Below are 21439 nucleotides of genomic sequence, written 5' to 3'. Positions count from 1 at the left end.
AAATAAATTAGCTGATGTTATTCCTCAATCCTTCATTGGGATGATTCAAGTACCAACTCCCCTGTTTAAAGTGTGACATTATTCAAAAGTTTGATAATGTGATTGTCACCGATGAAGAAACCAAATCCATCTACATTTTAAATATTATAATTTTAAATAATTGTATTTCTCTATATATCATAATTAATAAAATACTTACGAGTGTGTGTTTTTTCTATAACCTTAGTAACAACATTCCCAAAATATAACTGAACACAACAATTACTGAAAATGCTTGATCTCTGATAAATACGCCTGTACGTATAATGGTTGATAAATACCATAACGGGCGAACAAAGTAAGCATATAATAATGCATCAACTCTGTCAGCAAATTGCATGCAGAGCACGTGACTGTAAGAGCGCATTATATGATTGGATATTTGTTAGTATGGTATACAACAACGGATTTACGTGCGCGTGGAGATTCGACTGCGGTTCCTTTGAAAGGACGAGGAGGTAGGTCGGCCCTTTTTTTATCTGTACCTTAATAGTAATGTGAATTTAATTTTTTACATTATCCTCCTTTTTAACAAGAAGAGAAATCGATTGATTTTAGTATGTATACAATGCTTAAGCCTATTTATTTTAATCGATATTTTCACAATATTTTTTTATTCGAGGTAACTGCAATTTTCTAGCGCATGTTGTGTGTTCCGATGCCTCAATTGGTTATTAGTATTGGTTGTGTCTAAAATGTGATTTTAATTTCATCTTTACGAATAGTTGTACATTTACGTAAGTCGACATAGTAGTTTGAAAAAGAATAACGTTTTTGCATCCACTGTCAAGAACGCAGATCGAGGACGCGAGTTTCACCCATTTAAGCGTTTTATTGCAGCATGCTGGAGAACAACAAGTTGACGGAAATCCCGCGGGGCGCTTTTGATGGCCTCCACAAGCTCTATTATCTGTGAGTACCTTGCGAGTAGCGCTGACTACTGATTGATATATGTTTGTTCACTCTGGGTATCTGTGAGTGCAATGAGATATCTGTGAGTACACTTCGATTATATGTGATGACACTGTGGGTATTTGTGAGTACATTAGGAGCATCTGTGAGTACCCTGTGAGTATTTGTGAGTACAATGCAACTATCTGTGAATACTTTTCGCATGTATATTACTTCCAAGCTAGTTTATTTGAACAGTATGCGAATATCTGTGATAATCATGCGAATATCTGTGAGTACACTTCAAATATCTGCACGAACTCTGTGAATATATTTGAGTACACAGCGAGTATATGTGAGTACACTGCGAGTGTCTCTGAGTGCACATCAAGTATATGTGAGTACACTGCGACTGTCTGTGATTGAACATAAAGTTTACGTGAGTACACTGCGAGTGTCTGTGGTTACACAGCAAGTATATGTGAGTACAATGTTAGTGTCTGTGAGTACACAGCAAGTATATGTAAGTACACTGTGAGTGTCGGTGAGAAATTAGCAAGTATATGTGAGTACACTGCGAGTGTCGGTGTGTGCATAGCAAGTATATGTGAGTACACTGCAAATTTCTGTGGGTACACAGCAAGTATATGTGAGTACACTGCAAGTGTTTGTAAGTGCACAGCAAGTATATGTGAGTACACTGCGAGTGTCTGTGAGTACACAGCAAGTATTATGTGAGTACACTGTGAATATCTGTGAGTGCATAGCAAGTATATGTGAGTACATTGCGAGTGTCTGTGAGTACACAGCTAGTATATGTGAGTACCCTTCGAGTGTCTATGAGTTAACGACAAGTATATGTGAGTACATCGCGAGTGTCTGTGAGTTCACAGCAAGTATATGTGAGTACACTTCGAGTGTATGTGAGTGCATAGCAAGAATATGTGAGTCCACTGCGAGTGTCTGTGAGAACACAGAATGTATATGTGAGTACACTGTGAGTCGCTGTGAGTGCACAGCAAGTATATGTGAGTACACTGCGAGTGTCTGTGAGTACACAGCATGTATATGCGAGTACACTTCGAGTGTCTGTGTGTGCATAGCAAGTATATGTGAGTGCACGGCGAGTGTCTGTGAGTACACAGCAAGTATATGTGCGTACACTGTGAGTATCTGTGAGTGCACATCAAGTATATGTGAGTACACTGCGAGTGCCTGTGAGGACACAGCAAGTATATGTGAGTACACTGCGAGTGTATGTGAGTACACAGCAAGTATATGTGAGTACATCTTGAGTGTCTGTGAGTTCACAGCAAGTATATGTGAGTACATCGCGAGTGTCTGTGAGTGCACATCAAGTATATGTGAGTACACCTCGAGTGTATGTGAATGCTTAGCAAGTATATGTAAGTACACTGTGAGTGTCTGTGAGAACACAGCATGTATATGTGAGTACACTGCGAGTGTCTGTGAGTACACAGCAAGTATATGTGAGTACACTGCGAGTGTCTGTGAGTGCACATCAAGTATATGTGAGTACACTGTGCATGTCTGTGAGTGCATATAAAGTTTACGTGAGTACACTGCGAGTGTCTGTGAGAACACAATAAATATATGTGAGTACACTGTGAGTGTCTGTGAGTACACAGCAAGTATGTGTGAGTACACTGCGAGTGTCTGTGAGTACACAGCAAGTATATTTGAGTACACTCTGAGTGTCGGTGAGTACACATCAAGTATATGTGAGTACACTGCGAGTGTCAGTGTGTGCATAGCAAGTATATGTGAGTACACTGTGAGTGTCGGTGAGTACACAGCAAGTATATGTGAGTACACTGTGAGTGTCGGTGAGTACACAGCAAGTATATGTGAGTACACTGTGAGTGTCTGTGAGTACATAGCAAGTATATATGAGCACACTGCGAGTGACTGTGAGTGCACATAAAATATATGTAAGTACGCTGTGAGTGTCTGTGAGTGCACATAAAGTATACGTGAGTACACTGCGAGTGCTGTGAGTGCGCATAAAGTTTACGTGAGTACACTCTGAGTGTCTGTGAGTACACAGCAAGTATATGTGAGTACACTGCGAGTGTCTGTGAGTACACAGCATGTATATGGGAGTACACCTCGAGTGTCTGTGAGCACACAGCAAGTAAATGTGAGTTCACTGCGAGTATCTGTTATTGCACATCAAGTGTATGTGAGTATACTGTGAGTGTCTGTGGGTACACAAGCAAGTATATGTGAGTACACCTCGAGTGTCTGTGAGTGCACAGTAAGTATAGATGAGTACACTGCGAGTGTCTGTCAGTGCACAGCAAGAATATGTTAGTACACCTCGAGTGTCTGTGAATGCACAGCAAGTTTATGTGAGTACACTGCGAGTGTCTAAGAACACAGCAAGTATATGTGGGTACACTGTGAGTGTCTGTGAGAACGCAGCAAGTAGATGTGAGTACACTGTGAGTGTCTGTGAGTACACAGTTAGGATATGTGGGTACACTGCGAGTTTTTGTGAGTGCACATCAAGTATATTTGGGTCTACCTCGAGTCTCTGTTAGTGCAAAGATGGTATATGTGAATACACTGCGAGTGTCTGTTTTCAATCGAGAATCTGTAAGTAACCTTTGGAGTATATGTGATTTAAATCGAAGAATCTGTTAATACAGTGGCTGTCAGTACCATGCGAGTGTCTGTAAGTATCTTTCGAGTATCTGTGTATACCGTGCGATTATCTTTGAGTACGCAGCGAGTATTTTTGAGTATTCTATCGGTCTATATAAGTTCCTATCGCGATTGTCCGTGAATATGTCTTCAAGCATAAACGTGCATACTGCTAATATCTATAAATACATTGCCAGTATCCGAAGAGTACCGTGCGAGTTTGCTCTGTGACTATACAATTAGTATCTCGTGAGTATCTGTGAATACAACATTAATATAAATGTGAACACAGTGAGTATCTGTGAGTACAACATGAGTAGTCAATGAGAAAACAGTGAGTATACGTGAGTAAAACATGAGTATCAGTGTGAACATAGTGAGTATCTGTGAGTAAAACATGAGTATCAATGAGATAACGGTGAGTGTCTGTGAGTACAACATGAGTATCAATGATAAAACAGTGAGTGTCTGTGAGTAAAATCCAGTATATGTTTGTGCCATGGGAATATCTGTATCTGTCGTATATCTGTTTGAAAAATTGGCACATCTGTTAGTAAACGTTGCATATCTGTGAGTACATATCACATGTATGTGAGTACCTGTATTACATATGTGAGTTCCGGTCTCATATCTGTGAGTACATATCACATGTATGTGAGTACCTGTATTACATATGTGAGTTCCGGTCTCATATCTGTGAGTACATATCACATGTATGTGAGTACCTGTATTACATATGTGAGTTCCGGTCTCATATCTGTGAGTACATATCACATGTATGTGAGTACCTGTATTACATATGTGAGTTCCGGTCTCATATCTGTGAGTACATATCACATGTATGTGAGTACCTGTATTACATATGTGAGTTCCGGTCTCATATCTGTGAGTACATATCACATGTATGTGAGTACCTGTATTACATATATGAGTTCCGGTCTCATATCTGTGAGTACATATCACATGTATGTGAGTACCTGTATTACATATGTGAGTTCCGGTCTCATATCTGTGAGTACATATCACATGTATGTGAGTACCTGTATTACATATGTGAGTTCCGGTCTCATATCTGTGAGTACATATCACATGTATGTGAGTACCTGTATTACATATGTGAGTTCCGGTCTCATATCTGTGAGTACATATCACATGTATGTGAGTACCTGTATTACATATGTGAGTTCCGGTCTCATATCTGTGAGTACATATCACATGTATGTGAGTACCTGTATTACATATGTGAGTTCCGGTCTCATATCTGTGAGTACATATCACATGTATGTGAGTACCTGTATTACATATGTGAGTTCCGGTCTCATATCTGTGAGTACATATCACATGTATGTGAGTACCTGTATTACATATGTGAGTTCCGGTCTCATATCTGTGAGTACACGGCGAGCACCTTTGAGATTCCATCGAGCATATTAAAATGCACTGCGAGATTTTGTAATTACCAAACGATTATGTGTGATCACTCTTCGTTTGCGGTGAGCTAAAACAGTGGAAGTTAAAGGTTAAATCTCGTTCGTTTACAGTGATGTCTCATTACAGCACATTCCAAGGAAACAAGCTTAGGTCGTTTCCAATGAGTGCTCTCCGGCAGCTTACAGCCCTGCAAACCCTGTACGTACCCAGCATTGCGAACGGTGATTTATTTCAAAGCTTAATCATGAAAGTGGTTATAACATAACATGAAATTGAGATACATGTTGTATTTCAATATATTTTATTCATACATTTTTTCACTTGAAAAGGATCGTTATACTTTGATTTTTGACGTATGTGTTCATACTAAAATATTGGTTGAAAAAATATAACGATTCTTTTTGCTTGCGAATGCGCCACTTTATACCGCTATCCATTGTTTCCCATATATATAAAAAAATCATAATGAAAATGCATTCTTATTATAAACATGTTTAAACTAAAATGTTAACGTTTTCATTGACTACTTTTAAAATTAGCAATCGTTCGGCCATTTTGGGGCGGAATCGCGTCAAATAAGTGGGCCCCTTTAAGAATGTATTAACATCTTGACCAAAGCATTTCTTTCTAATAATAAAACATGAACTCTTTTAACAAATATGGTGTGAAATGACAACTCAAGTCATTTCCGACGTAAAATACCACGTAAAATAAGCAACATATATCGGATGGGCTCGGGTTCGATTCCTACCATTGGAGTGTCCTTAAGATCTCCTATCAAAGACACAACGTAATGGTTTTACTTTGTACATTTGGTGTCTGATTTATCCTTATGCTGGCGACGCAATCTAACTTATACATGTATATGACAACTAAACCAACAAGCGTCACATTTGTCACCAACATTGTTGTATCTCAGATACCTGGACAACAACGAGATCACGCACGTGCCTGACAACAGCTTCAAGACACTTGGCAACCTAAGGCAACTCCGGCTGGACTTCAATTTGCTCAAGGAAATACCGTCTGCTGCACTCAACAAGGCGCATGCTCTCCGTGCACTGTAAGAAGTCGCTTTATATGATGCAAAATAATCTAAATCAGTTTAATAATAGCTATGATTTTGATGGGGAAGGTATACTTCATCATCCAGTCTATACCTAGCGCCTCAAGGTGATCGAAATAGGTCATGTGCTTTGTAAAGTAGTAACTCGAATCAATCATTGTCAGACAATGTCTTGCGTTTCTGTCTGCACAAATTTACTTTCCAAGTAATTGTATCCATTTAAACCGGTCGATTTCATAACAACGTTTGATTTAAAATAAAGAAAAACGATTAAGGGCTGCTTTATTAGGTTATTATACCAAGGCGTTGACCGATAGTCTGAGGACGTTATTTATTCTTTCATGAGAGTATTTACACCTGCTCGCAAAACTGTAGTGAACGATACCCTGTTTTCTCATTAAAAATAGCAAGCTAATCTGTTACATATCAATACCGCTTTCTAGAGACATTTTTTGTATGCTGCTCCCATACAAAGAGTCCTATATCAGATTTTCTACAAAGCAGTCCTGTCATAGACAAACGCTATTATGATTCTAAGTCACACAATAGTCAAAGAACATACATCAGATTGTACTATGCACGTATTTGAGTCGTGTTCTGAGAAAACTGGGCATAACGCATGCGCGTAAAGTAATCATGGACGACACTTTCCGTTTTATGACGTGTTTCGTTTAAATGAAGTTTCTTCTTAGAAAAAATCCATTTTAGGCGGAACATGCACATGCATTATTCCCAGTTTTCTGAGAGTGCGTCTCATTTAAACACTTTTAAAGCGTATGTATGTGTAGAGTGTACTTTGTAGGGATCTGGAGCACAACCAGATAGAGACAGTGGCCAATCACTCCTTCGTCAACCTCACCAATCTGGGAGTCCTGTATGGGCAATTGATGTTGTCACAGTGTCGCATGTCGGAACCAGCATAGCGTGTTGTATGACATCAGCGTTTCACTCATAATGCACCGTGTGTATACGCTCATAGCATTTGTGTTGAACAACGTCGCATGTCGTTACAGTGTGTCATAGTTGTTGTATTGACACCAGCGCTGTAAATGTATTAGAAGTGAATTATTTTAGACATAACATGCTTTTTAATCATGGCGAAAACTCTTCAATTTAGTGTTATGGTTGTGTTGTTTTTAACATGAACGTTGTAACGTATGTTGATGTTGTAATAGTATGTACTGTGTTGTATTAATTCAGCTTTACATTTATTTCGTATCATGTGTTACGACGTGTTTTCGACATATACAAACTCGCATGTTTGATTTACATCTGTTGTACTATATATTTCCTCGCAACCATGTCGGTTAATTGGATGGCTTTAGATAACACTCGGCGCCCCTGGCGTACGATTTTATATCCAAAGCTATGCTATACTTTTGTTAAATTCAACAAAAATGTGGAATTTTCAATTGATAATATATGTGCACGTCTTATAACTCCAACTCGGTCTGTTCGTGTATGTAGTTGCAGTCCATGTTCACTTTTATTGTATAATACATTATTAACTTGAAATAAAACCATCTCACCACACAATAAAACAATATTATTTCGTTGAGAGACATCTTCTAAAGTGCTTTATTATGAACAAAGACAAGAAAAGCTCTATATTAAAATCAAAAAATAATATGGCGTATAATACAATAAAGAACCTAAATATTTTTAAACGATAAACGTATTTTTACAAAATTACATTATTATTGTTATCCAATGCGTATACCACCTGATTACGAAAAAAGTATTTTCTGAATAACGGAAATGCATATTCTGGATGACAAAAATGGTTATGCTCGATAATGAAAAGATACATTCTAAAAATAAAACAGGTAGCCATTTGCAGGATAACGAAATGAATATTTTGGAAAACGAACAGTTATATTCTGGAAAATGAAACTGTATATTATTGATAACGAACACGTATGTTAAGAAAAGGTCTAACTCCAGCTGCCTTATTTTACAATTTCACGTCATTGGTCAGATAGTACCGTGATAAATGGACACAAGACACATTTATATCTACCCGAAATGCCTGTCGTACACTGAAGCCATCTTGTCTCGTTGCAGTTTGTTGTCCCACAACCGGATCCGAAGCGTAGAGCCGCGGGCCTTTGATGGGCTTCCCGTCCTCTACCTTCTGTAGGTGCCGCCAAAGCTCGCGTATTAACTTAACCCAGTTATGCCTATCGTCTAGAAAAAGGCCTTGGCAAACAGCGTAGACCCAGATGAGACTCCGCATGATGCGGGGTCTCATCAGGGTCTGCGCTGTTTGCTTAAAGGAATTTTTGTAAGAAATATTCTAAATATAGAAATATATACTAGACATCCCTAATTTTGGGAATAAATTGATCCAATTTAGAAGGATGGGAGAGTCCACTGGGCATAAATGGGTTAAATACAAGCATATTATTCTCATGATATTAACGTATACGTTATTTGGCTTCAGTCTTTTATTAATGTCCAGTCGAACATACGCACTGGTCGTTATCTGTTTACATGACCGATCACGTCTGTGTTTCAGGGAAATCAGTAACAATGAGCTGACGGAAATTCCGAAAGGAATCGACGCGCTGCCGGATCTGGTGGATCTGTAAGTGATTTATACTGCTCTCTTGGGTCTTTGGCATAGAAACAATTAGGCGGCAATTGGCATCTTCGTTGATTTTGTGTTATCAGATAATTCTCACATTTCCAAATATGTCTGTTGTCTTTTAATCCCGTTTGGTTTAACAAGTTCAACATCACACCATAGCGGCAAACACAAGTTCCCAAGTGTTCTGATGTGATTGTAGTCAAATACAAATGTAGTTCCAATTCATTTCGTAAAAAACCTTAATGAAACTATTATTTGTTGTATTCAATGAAGCTGTTATATTATTATAACATGTAAAATACAGTTGAATATAGAAGTAGGCCTACTTTGAATTGTACTCTATTGTTCAATCTATAGTTTGGCTTAAATTTTATATTTTATGTCCTCACAAACAAAAAAATGTTATTCTATCTATAACTTCCGAGTCGAAAAGTTAAGTTGTTTTCAGAAAATGAAACGACTTTTACATTGTTTAACCGTACGACTTTTACATTGTTTAACCGTACGACTTTTACATTGTTTAACCGTACGACTTTTACATTGTTTAACCGTACGACTTTTACATTGTTTAACCGTACGTTTAATCATCAGAGTAATAGCCCAACAAATTGCTCAATTTGTCACATATTTCCCGTTTTGTTTTCAAAATTGACCTTCGAACTTTAAAAGTTACTTTACCATTTGAGGCAAATGGAGACGGAGTTTTGGACGTTTGTCTTATGATGGTTGTCATACGTGCCAAGTGATCATAGAATCCATCAATATATTGCAAGCATATGCGGGAACTAGAATTTGTAGATTTGACGTGCGACATCTACGTGTGACTTTGACCTTTGTGCCGGTAAACATTTTTATCCTGTCACATGCCTTATCAGCCTGATTACCAGGTAACCTAATAACCCAAAAGTTATTAGGCTAGTTGACCACGTGACATTGAATATCCGCCAGTCGCTCTCCGGTGACGTGGTCATATCATGTGGTATTAAAAATATAGCGTGACGTAAGGAAATCTATACAAGGTCAAACAAGTATGGAACACCACTTGGGCTTTATGTACGAATGGTGTAAATGTGACATGATAAATAGAATAATAGGTTGGTGACATGATAAATAGAATAATAGGTTAGTGACATGATAAATATAATAATAGGTTGGTTTCGGCTCACCCGATAAATTCCTCTGACTTGCCAGATAACCATTCTCCATCCACGTCACCAACCTATTATTCTCTATATGCCAAGTTGTTTTAAAATACATCAATGTTTTGCAATGTTATGGCTGAGGCAGGTATTTGAAGCTGTTTTATTGTCTGAATGTAATATTGGCCTATATGTGTGGGTTTGACATTTGTGGAATTATGCGGTGCTATACGCTTAAAGAATTATCAAGCAGATTTATGGCAAAATTGACTTTTAAGGTTTACTTTGACTTTTGAAGTGCCATGAAGTCAAGTACGATTCCTTACACAAAACTACCGGAATAATGTTATCATTCAAGATTCATTTTGTGGTAATTTTCTTTCCTGGATTTCCTTTTCGTGCAGCTTTTAAAAGGTCTACTCACAGCCTTATTTGCGCTAATCTTAATTAGAGGACGTAATGTTTCACTCATTCTATTTTGGATCTATATTTGTTTATATAAAGGTTTTTAGTAAAATATATTATATTATCTATAATGAGTTTTAATTATGTGGATTTTTCATGTATGGATAAACACGTTTCAAAATTTTATTTTTTGTTTAAGTACGCACAAAAACATATATTTGTCGAATAAATGCGCTATGGTGAGAACTCGTTCATCGTTGATCATTTACACTACCACATGCTGCGAGTGTTCGTGCTATTTCAGTTTATATTCTGATTGCAATCTTTAGTCGTTTTATGAAGTCCTGTTAGCAAACGGCGCCTTTCAATACAACACGGAGGATGGTGTAGCAATAAACATTTTCAGAAGCAACTGGTTCTAATTCCGACAGTAACCTTAATGTACTTAAAGCTAGATATTCCGCTGTTTGCTACAGGGAGATTGCAAACAACCGTATCTCTACCATTGCGGACAGCTTGTTCCGATCCAACCGGCGGCTGGAGTTCCTAAAGCTCAACGACAACCCGCTTCAGACCGTAGGCAGCGGCGCCTTCAGCGGCATGCCCCACCTCCGGCAACTGTAAGTGGCCACCCCGGGCAAGGAACTTTGTGTTGTGGATTGCGGGAGTAAACCAATAATTCTGAACCTGGGTTATATATAGTTTACTTTTCGTGTAGCTCTTAGCTTATTATAAATGCTGAGTATCTATTATTTACGGAATTTATTTATTTCTCGCTGGTTCCATTTTAAATTGTTTCAGTTCATAACATAGCATTATAGAATGTCAAATTGATGTGGCGTCTAAAACACTCGTTGTCACATCAGTATAGGTACATATTAATTCTGCCATCTGTCCTTTGTCTACATCTTTTGTGTCATGTGCAGGGAATTATCGGAGGTACGCGGGATAAGTGAATTCCCGAACCTGACCGGAAGTGCGGGGCTCAAGAAGGTCATCCTGGACCGCGCCTCCATCGGGCGTCTCCCAGAGAACTTGTGTGAACACGTGCCTCTGCTCAACGTCTTGTAAGACCTTTTTCTTTAACAGTCTAACACATACACATGTGGACTGAGGTAATACTTACTCGGTGCAAAAAGTCAATCAGCTCATGGAATGTTCTGGCGAATATTTAGGAAAAGCGGAACATGCCTTCCGGCGTGAATATCAATTTGTGTGCACGTTATGTTTGCAATCACTGAATCGTAAGTCGTAGGTCATGCGAAAGGCAACTGTGTCATAGATTTAATGGCATTTATTCTGAGTAAATACATCGATTGTAAAACGCATTTTTCTCTTATTAGTTATATGCATGTTTCTTTTAATTATTATTTGATCAGCTTTTTATGTCCGTGTCGAACAATGTAACCTTTCCATGAATGTCATGAAAACGATTCGACTGTCGCAACATTTTTATATCCGTGTCGAACAATGTAACCTTTCCATGAATGTCATGAAAACGATTCGACTGTCGCAACCGGAAACGATTGGCGCATGAACTAAACAGAAGCCATGGCATCAAGATGTAATTTTAAATCAGAATAGCGTCTTGCGGAAGTGCGATTTTAACGCATCAGGGGAGAATGGAACACATGTCAGTTTAATTCCTGTTTTAAAAGATCCTTTATCGTGATTGATGTACGTACATGTACTTTGTACATCGGGCGGAATCGGTTCTTCTCTTCATTATTAACTTATACAAAATCGACGTGTCCGTATATCATTATGACATTTACGTGTCCGTAAAACATAACATAGTATCGAAGTAACTTTTACCCATAATATTGCATCGACATGTCCGTAAAGCATCACATGGAATCGACGTATCTGTAAAACATTATATGACATGTTGGTGTTCGTTAAACAGATTACGAGATCGCTGTGTCCCCAGGACATAATATGCCATCGAGGTGTCCGTTAAATATTATATTACTTAAAGTTGTCCGTAAAACATCAAATGATAAAACGTCTCCTTAAAACATTACATGAAATCGATGATTTTCGTTCAATATTTTGCTTTTTAAGACATTGGTAGAAAATATTTTATATTTTAAATGATGTCGTGTAAGAGAGAGTGAGAAATGAATGTTTGGACCAGGTCCTCAGATAATTCTGTACATTAAAATGCGCAAACCGTTATTACTGAGGCAGACAAATCCGTAAATCGTACAATCTAAGAAAGTCAACACAAAGCTCCGAGTTTTATTTTCGCGATAACTCTGATTTTTCTTTTTTTATGAATTGCCATGTCGCATTTTATTAACATTATGATCTGTCATGCCTTGCAACACGCTAAGTGCAAATTATATTAAACATGATACTAAATAGATGCGTTTCTCACGCAAGAATATTTTAGTTACACATATCAAGTAACGGCAGACGCAATTAAGCTTCTTCAAAGTGCAACCAAGTGATGGGAAGAAGAAAAAAGGTGCCCGGAAGTTGAAGTGGGTTGGTAGCAAATAGAACCACGCAGTAAGATAAGTCATATCATATACAATCATATAGTGTAACATGATAAAGTTGTCATAAAGAGCAATATGCAGTTGTTATTTCGGAACATTAATGAACTGGCAGACATTTCGTTCCATACAATATATGTATTGGCCTATATGTTGTTATGATATGTAAATGTTCCTTGTCAATGTTTTGGCGTTTTCCAATAAAATCAACGTATTTAATAATATAACTATAATATAACTATTTATATAATCAACTGCTTTGGACTATGATAAATTATAAGTTGAAAGTGAGAAAAGTATATAACGTGTTTGTAACGCAAAATGTTTGAGAGAAAGAAATCCATAAGAAGTAGTTGTACGTCCAAGTGACTTTCTGAGTTTAATCTACGAATAAATCCTTTTGCCTTGTTGCTAAACTATTCTAAACAAGTGCATTTCTTTGCGTAATGTACTGTCAGAAAAGTAGCATGCACCCCGAAAATTAAATCTACTTGCCCAAGTTGTCTCCCAGTTTAAAGATGTTCCCGAATTGTTCAATCGATTTTCGCTGAACTTAATTAAATACCACAGGACATGCATTAGAAAGGTCGATTCCGTACCCTTATCTCAGAAGAAAGAAAGTCCAATGCCCTAAGCCACATGATGTAGTCCGAATTTGCTTTCGAATATAGCAGCGGACAATCAACAATTTGTAAAGCACTTTGCATTTCATGCTAAAAACAAATTATGATTATCATTGGACAAACAATATGCGTTAAGAAGCATTAGAAGTGAATTGTTTGTGTAGCAAATGCAAGAAACAAACACTCAAGTAATTCATATGTAAGTAATTAACACAATCATTTCATGTACTGGCGGATAAACCATCCCATAATATTTATGTTCTAAGCGTTATTTTTGTCACACACGTATATTTTTATTATTATTATTATTATTATTATTATTATTATTATTATTGATTTAATAAAATGTGTTCAAGACAATCCAGCGGAAAACTATTGATTCGCAAGTCTGTGAAATATACGACACTGCCTTATCGCTAAGAGATCATTTCTATACTTCCATAATCGTGTACGTAACATTTAGCACATAACACCGTGCAATCAAATTTCAATGGTTACGTGCAGAGAATCTTGAAACGTATTGATCGCCGTTCATACTTCGAGGCAGGTTAATTTATGTCGCATTTACTGTTACATAGTACTGCTCTTGTGTTCATAATCTTGTTTCCCCATCAATATTATCATAATAAATTCCCCTAAATTATTTCACAGTTTCGCAACATGGCGTGCGTGTTGTTTTTATTTGCATTGGTCGGTTATGTTTCAGCGACGTACATGCCAACTTTATCCGGGATATTCCACCCATGACTGGATGCAGTGAGCTTACGCAGCTGTACGTATGCACAAGTATATGGCAAGCGGTTCGACGCATAATCCCAAGAAACTAGGTTTCTCATGAAACCAAGGTTCTCATTTGAAAACTTGGGTTCTTAAAGCCATGTGCAATCTTCAAGCGAGAACCTAGGTTCTCATTCTGAGAACCTAGGTTCTCATGCGAAACCTAGTTTCTTGGGATTATGCGTCGAACCGCTTGCCATACAATTACCCTTATTTACCTCCTTTACGCCCTCTGTTTTAAACGCCTCGCTATTCTAAACCATTTATGCCTAGCGTCTAGAAAAAAGGCCTTGGCACACAGGGCAAACCCAGATGAGGCGTCTCATAAGGGCCTGCGCTGTTTGCTTAAAGGAATTTCTGTAAGAAGTATTCTAAATATAGAAATAAATATATAAGACATCCCTAATTTTGGAAATAAATTGATACAGTTTAGAAGAATGGGAGAGTTCACTAGGTATAACTGGGTTAAACATTACCGATTAGTCGCGGTTAGTGCATCATCAACACCTGCGTGTTACAGGAACTTTGGCAACAATGACATATCGAGCATCGAAAACCGGCCTTTTGATGGTCTTCAGGCCCTGAAGGATCTGATCCTGTCCAACAACAAGATCACCTACATCTCCGCGGAAGCCTTCGCCAGTCTCGTCAGTCTAGAGTACCTGTAAGTATGCGCCCATAAGACCCCCGTACATGTAAGTCCTGAGCAGTTGTAATAACCATAGGTGGTTAGCGTGTGGCTATGATATTAATTAGTAAAATCATCGTTTTGAATGAAAAAATCAAATTATAACGAAAAATGAACTCCTCTGAAAAAAATCACTATCAAATATATGTTTTAGAATACAATGTATGTATGTTCGAGCACATAAGTCTCTAGAACCTGTATGTACGAGCACACAAGTCTCTATAACCTGTATGTACGAGCACATAAGGCTCTAGAACCTGTATGTATGAGCACATAAGTCTCTAGAACATGTACGCACGAGCACATAAGGATCTAGATCCTGTATGAACGAATAAATAAGGCTCTAGATCATGTATGAACGAGCACATAAGTCTATAACCTGTATGAACGAGCACATAAGTCTCTATAACCTGTATGTACGAGAACATAAGTCTCTAGAACCTGTATAAACGAGCACATAAATCTCTATAACCTGTATGTACGAGCACATAAGGCTCTAGAACCTGTATGTACGAGCACATACGTCTCTAGAACCTGTATGAACGAGCAAATAAGTCTCTAGAACCTGTATGTACGAGAACATAAGCCTCTAGAACCTGTATGAAAGAGCACATAAGTCTAAAGTCTCTAGAACCTGTATGAAAGAGCACATACGTCTAAAGTCTCTAGAACCTGTATGAAAGAGCACATACGTCTCTATAATCTGTATGTACGAGCACATAAGGCTCTAGAACCTGTATGTTCGAGCACATACGTCTCTAGAACCTGTATGAACGAGCACATAAGTCTCTAGAACCTGTATGTACGAGCACATACGTCTCTAAAATCTGTATGAACGAGCACATAATGCTCTAGAACCTGTATGTACGAGCACATATGGCTCTTGATTTTGTAAGAACGAGCACATAAGGCTCTAGAACCTGTATGAAAGAGCAAATAAGTCTCTAGAACCTGTATGAAAGAACACGTAAGTCTCTAGAACCTGTATGAACGAGCACATAATGCTAGAGTACCTGAATTAACGAACCAACGTTCTTGATTATCTGTACGTATCTATACATATAAGGTCGTCAGTCTAGATTTCTATAATAATGAGTTCGCAAATCTTAAAAGTACATGTAGTTATAATGTATCGCCAATCTGGAATATATAAGTACGAGCTTTGAGTAAAGCTAGTTTGATATTCTGGAGTAAAAGTATTTTTGATATTTGTATGTGAAAACTCACTAGTCAGGAATATGTGTAAATCCGAGCTCGCGAATCCTATATGAAAGTGAGAGCGTGTCAGTCTTGAGCAAAGATAAGTGCGGAATCATTAATCTAGAGTATTAGAAATTAAAAGCTAGTCTGTCGAGATTATTGAAAAGTACGAGGTCACCAGTCAGGAGCTGGAGTATTGCCTGTCAAGGATATTGTTAAGTAAAAGCCTGCCAGCCGGAATTATAGGCTAGAAAGAGATCGCTAGTCTGCCTCGGTACGAGTTTGCATTTCTATTTTTCTAAAGCCATGTAGACAAAATGTGAGTCCCTAGTATTACCGCTGAGTGATGCATACATATTAAATGACATATCTACTATCGATTATTATTAATATAACAGTCTAATATACAAGATAAGTATTGATGCAAAGCATCAAAGGGCGTCGGGAATTTCAGTGTAAAAGGCACTCAATGAAGTTACATGGAACGATTTTTTTCGGCATAGCTCTATAACGTCACTTTTGACCTTAGGTGACCTTTAATCATCATTCATAAAAATGCCCGCGGCTAGACACAGATGAATACACTTCATTTAGTCCATTGGCTGATTTGAGAAACCCACTATAACATTGGAAACATTACCGCGTCTTTCTAGCACTGTTGTACTGCGTGTTCAGCATTAAACAATTTTATCTCTAATGAAAAGGCATGATAGGTAGAACAGTTTTACTCAACTGTTCACATCAATACAGTTTGTGCGCACACCTTCTTACAAGCAACACACTATTTCATGAAATATACGGGTAAATGCGTGTTCAGCATGAATTTACTTTATCTCTTATAAAAAGGCATGAGAGATAGAACAGTTTCACACGCAATTAACCACATCAACACAGTTTACATTTAGAAGATTGTCAGCGACATAGCGTTTGTACTTAAAGGCTGTGTTTTCATATTTAATTATTACTACCGTATTGCATTTTGTGATCACGTATAGTTTAGATCATATAAATATTGTTGTTTCCTATTCTGATTTTAGTTTTGATCAAAATATGTTAATTGTTTTCGAAACACCTAAAACATGTAAAAGTATAAAGCTTTGAACAATCCGTCGTTCCAGCAGTGAAATTGTTACCCCACTTTAATGCATAGCATTCCATCTCGCAAGGTATACAGTTCAGTTCGCGGTCAGTTCAAGACTCATAACATAAACTCTATCGCATAAATCCGGTGAACAATATCTTAACTGCAGATATTCGGCGATATAATTACGGTATGTCAATAAAAGACTTTTTTTAATAATTCCATGATTAAATTTTAATTAATTAAATAAGAATTATTGCACCATAGCGATCAATTTGTTATGCATGAGCGCGATGATTCAAGATACTATTTACAAAAGAATCAGAACTATGTCCGAAAACCCACTTCAACATGTCTGTTCTAAAAACGCGCGCATTAATATTTCAAATATGTACGGTTGATTGGTATGTGGCCATTGACTCGTATATTTTCATTTAATTTTCATTCTTCTTGTGTTTTTCTGTTATATATATATGTTGCTATGATAGTGGAACAAAGAAGTTTTGTTTTTATACTAAACCAGAAAGTTTCACCGGTTCGCGTATTTGCCCAGTCCCTGTGATATTTTATTATTGCCCAGTCCCTGTGATCAGTTATTAATTAAAAGAATTAGCTTTGCATTATTTTGGCAATAAGTGTTGTAGCAAATGTAATAGGCACAAATGCAGTACTTATTTAAACTAATTTACACAAAAAATCTTCACTATGCAAGATATTATGACAACAAAAATATATAAATTGATCCGTAAAATAACTTTTCCTCCCATAAGCGAAAAGAAACGTATTACATACTAGTCGCCGCACTTCAGTGCGACGCCAATAAAAGTGTGCATGTATGTATTGTTGCAATTAAACGTTTTACTAGTTTGTATAACTGTATACAATCTATAACTATGTATACTATATATAACTATATTTTTTATAATCACAAACTTATAATTTGTAACCACTTTACTTGGGTCCGCTTGCGCTTGTGGCCCTCTGGATGTATTGATTCATGAAACTAAAACTTAAAGAAAAAATAAAGTACCGTAACGAACGGTAAGTTAATGTCCGCAGAGGAAGCAATTTTAATCAATTGAAGCGTAATTCACGAAGTATACTGCTATGATTTCAAAACGTGCAAGAACAAAACCAAGCGCAAATATAGGACATAATTCAGGTAACAAATCATCAAAAGAGTTAAAGAGTTATACCCTACCTTGGTATAACTTTATCAGGAGACATGGAATGGAAAACCTACATAACAAATATTACGAAGCGAACCAACTCCACTCTTGGATTCCTCAGAAGAAACCTCAGACACTGCCCTAAAACTGCCGTAGAAACGCCTACCTAGCACTTGTCCGGTCTAAACTTAAATACGCCAGTGTCATATGGGATCTATTCCACCAAACAGACATTGATCGCCTAGAGCGTATCCAGCGTTCTGCCGCAAGGTTCATCACCAGGGACTACCGCTCCAGACAGCCGGGCTGTGTCACAGACATGCTTCAAAATGTGGACCTCCCACCACTCCAAGACCGACGTTGACCCCACAGGCTGACACTCTTGTACAAGTTGTGAAAGTCATGTACAAGCCATCCCAGTTGAACACTACCTTAAGCTACAAAGGCCTAAACGTACAATCGGGGCTAAGAAATACGAGGACTATATACATCAGAACATCGTGTGCAATCAAGTGAACAATAACTCTCAGTGCTTTCGACTAATTCCAGCAACAACTTATACCTTTAAAAACTCTTTCATTGTTAGAACTGTGCCTGAGTGGAATACACTTAGTGACGATATTGTGAATTCTCAAACTATAGAAACGTTCAAAACCAGTGTATTCCAACAATGATACTATTTATAGTATCATTTTTATCATTTGTATATAATACCAAATAGTGTTGACCCAATATATTGTTTGAACATGAAACATTGTATAGTCCTTTAAGTTGTTCGATATAACGTGACAACTGGTCAGAAGGTATATTTCAGGTCATATGAGCACGAAGAGACACGATACATGTGCTTCAAAATAGCCCAAACATTTAAATCGAGATACATAATCGAACATAAGAGTCATCACATTCATTTTGTGAACTTTTGTGATAGAAAATTACCAGAACATGTTTATCTTCTCTTTATATACAATCTCATACTATAAGTAATATAGTGGAAGTGATAGCATATGCATGTAAAGCATATTGTTTGTTACTTGCCACTTTCTATCCTATTATATTTTTTTTCAATTTCAAATTATACTCAAATTAGGGCAATTTGTTTTGGCCATCATGACACTGTTGTGATAATGTATATTTGTGCATATCGTCATAAAAATGTATTATACGTACAATAAACAAATTGACATCAAGGCATGTGTAAGAATAATGTTGGTGCTTCTGTCTACATTGAATCTATACAAGTATAATACGACACGTTGCTTCCTCATTAAATACGTTTTGATCATTTGGATTTCCTCAATACATTTACTTGGCCATGGAAATGCAACTTTGTACGATGACCAAGGATGTGTCTATCTTAACCCATGTATGCCTAGTGGACTTCTAAATTGGATCAATTTATTTTCAAAATTAGGGATGTCTAGTATATTTATTTCTATATTAAGAATAATTTTTACATAAATTCCTTTAAGCAAACAGCGCAGACCCTACGCTGTTTGCCATGGCCTTTTTCTAGACGCTAGGCATAAATAGGTTAATATATCAAACCGTATCATCAATAATGAGGCTCTGAACTAAGTCTAGTCCCGTTTCTGTTGTCAGAGACCTATCCTACAACAAGATCGGGCACATCAACACGGAGGCCTTCGCCAACCTGAACTCTCTCATCGATCTGTAAGTACGATGGCTTGACACCCTCTGAGAGAAAAGGCACTTCCAGTAAATAAGTTAACGCCTTTAAGACACAAGACACCAACACCAACTGTAACTTTAAAACAATAAATAGATATTGTCTAAGTGTGTTTATTAATATGGATAGTGTCTGAATGTGTGTATAAATATGGATAGTGTCTGAATGTATATATAAATATAGATAGAGTCTGAATGCGTATGTATATATGGATAGTGTCAGAAGTTGTATATAAATAAGAATAGTGTCTGAAAATATAAATATGGATAGTTTCTGAATGTGCGTATAAATATGGATAGTGTCTGAATGTGTGTATAAAAGTGTCTGAAAATATACATATGGATAGTGTCTGAATGTGTGTATAGATATGAATAGTGTCTGAATACGTATATAAATATGGATAGTGTCTGAATGCGTATATACATCTGGATAATGGCCCCGTTTCATAAACGTTCGTACGCACGGTTTCTTACGTAAGTATACTTACGAAGTCCGTAAGAAAATTCAAGCGTTTCACAAAAAAATACTTTCGCAACCACCTGCTACGAATTCGTAAGTTCCAACGTTAAAGTTACGCATGGTCTAGGCTGTCGTAGCGTTCGCAAATATGGCCGCCTTAGCTATTTCACGTCTTCACAAATTTTCCAAAATAAAAAAAAAAGATTTTAAGCGCATTTTCGACAAAAGAAGCGTGACTTTTCTCTTGAAACTGACAAAATCGGTAAATTGTAATAAATTTATCTTTCTGAAGTACATTATAGAGAGCACAGTTGTTTCCCTTGTTTGCCAAATCGCGACGATAAAACAAGGTCAAATGTAAACAAAGTTGAATGGATTTTTGTTTTAAATTACCTCTGGCCATGCTTTGTACTACGGGATAAGCATTGTGTAAATACAGAAGAGAGGATTGTTACAGAAGTAAATTGTATATGAAAGTTTAATTAGATCTATGTCAAACTGGAATGTATGAAGCAAACTGGAAATTGGAATACATGGTCATGGATGATGCAAGACACTTGCATGTTTATTGGATCAACCACTTTTGGCACTAACGACTTAACAGAGTGTAACAAAATCAATGAGTTTCCTTCTAGGATTGAATTTACTGGAAGGTTATCTTTGATTCTGTTTGATGCGTCACTGAATTATTGTAAATGGAATGTCCAAAACAGGAGAAGCAGAACAAAGGTTTTCCCTTTGTAAATAAGGTATTTTTTTTATTATTTTATTTACAAAATTGTATTGTTTGGGAAGTATTAAATGTTTGGATCTGGATACATAGAAGATACCAAAACATTATCTGGCTTTTACTCAACTGTGGACATCTCTTGAGTCTGTTTCCTGGGTAGAACTAGTACATACATGCCAGACAGCTAATGATAATAATCCAAATTATGATATCACAACTAAACATCTTTTTACCATATTTATAAAGGCTTCAAAATCATGTTTCAAATGAACAACAATAATAGATTTTTAGTT

At 37.0% G+C, this 21439-nt stretch overlaps 1 protein-coding gene across 1 annotated transcript in view; it reads left to right on the top strand.

Annotated features, from left to right (window-relative positions):
• Window positions 1-21439, top strand: part of LOC127838347 (lutropin-choriogonadotropic hormone receptor-like) — a 56226-nt gene that overhangs the window by 24055 nt on the left and 10732 nt on the right. The window contains exons 3-9 of the mRNA XM_052366051.1: window positions 8159-8230; window positions 8613-8681; window positions 10705-10848; window positions 11155-11295; window positions 14059-14124; window positions 14650-14793; window positions 19870-19941. Of these exons, the coding sequence (XP_052222011.1) occupies window positions 8159-8230; window positions 8613-8681; window positions 10705-10848; window positions 11155-11295; window positions 14059-14124; window positions 14650-14793; window positions 19870-19941 (708 nt within the window). The remainder of the gene's footprint in view (window positions 1-8158; window positions 8231-8612; window positions 8682-10704; window positions 10849-11154; window positions 11296-14058; window positions 14125-14649; window positions 14794-19869; window positions 19942-21439) is intronic.

Source organism: Dreissena polymorpha, chromosome 1, assembly GCF_020536995.1.
Source record: "Dreissena polymorpha isolate Duluth1 chromosome 1, UMN_Dpol_1.0, whole genome shotgun sequence".
Lineage (NCBI taxonomy): Eukaryota > Metazoa > Mollusca > Bivalvia > Myida > Dreissenidae > Dreissena > Dreissena polymorpha.
This window is presented reverse-complemented; position numbering and strand designations above follow the sequence as displayed.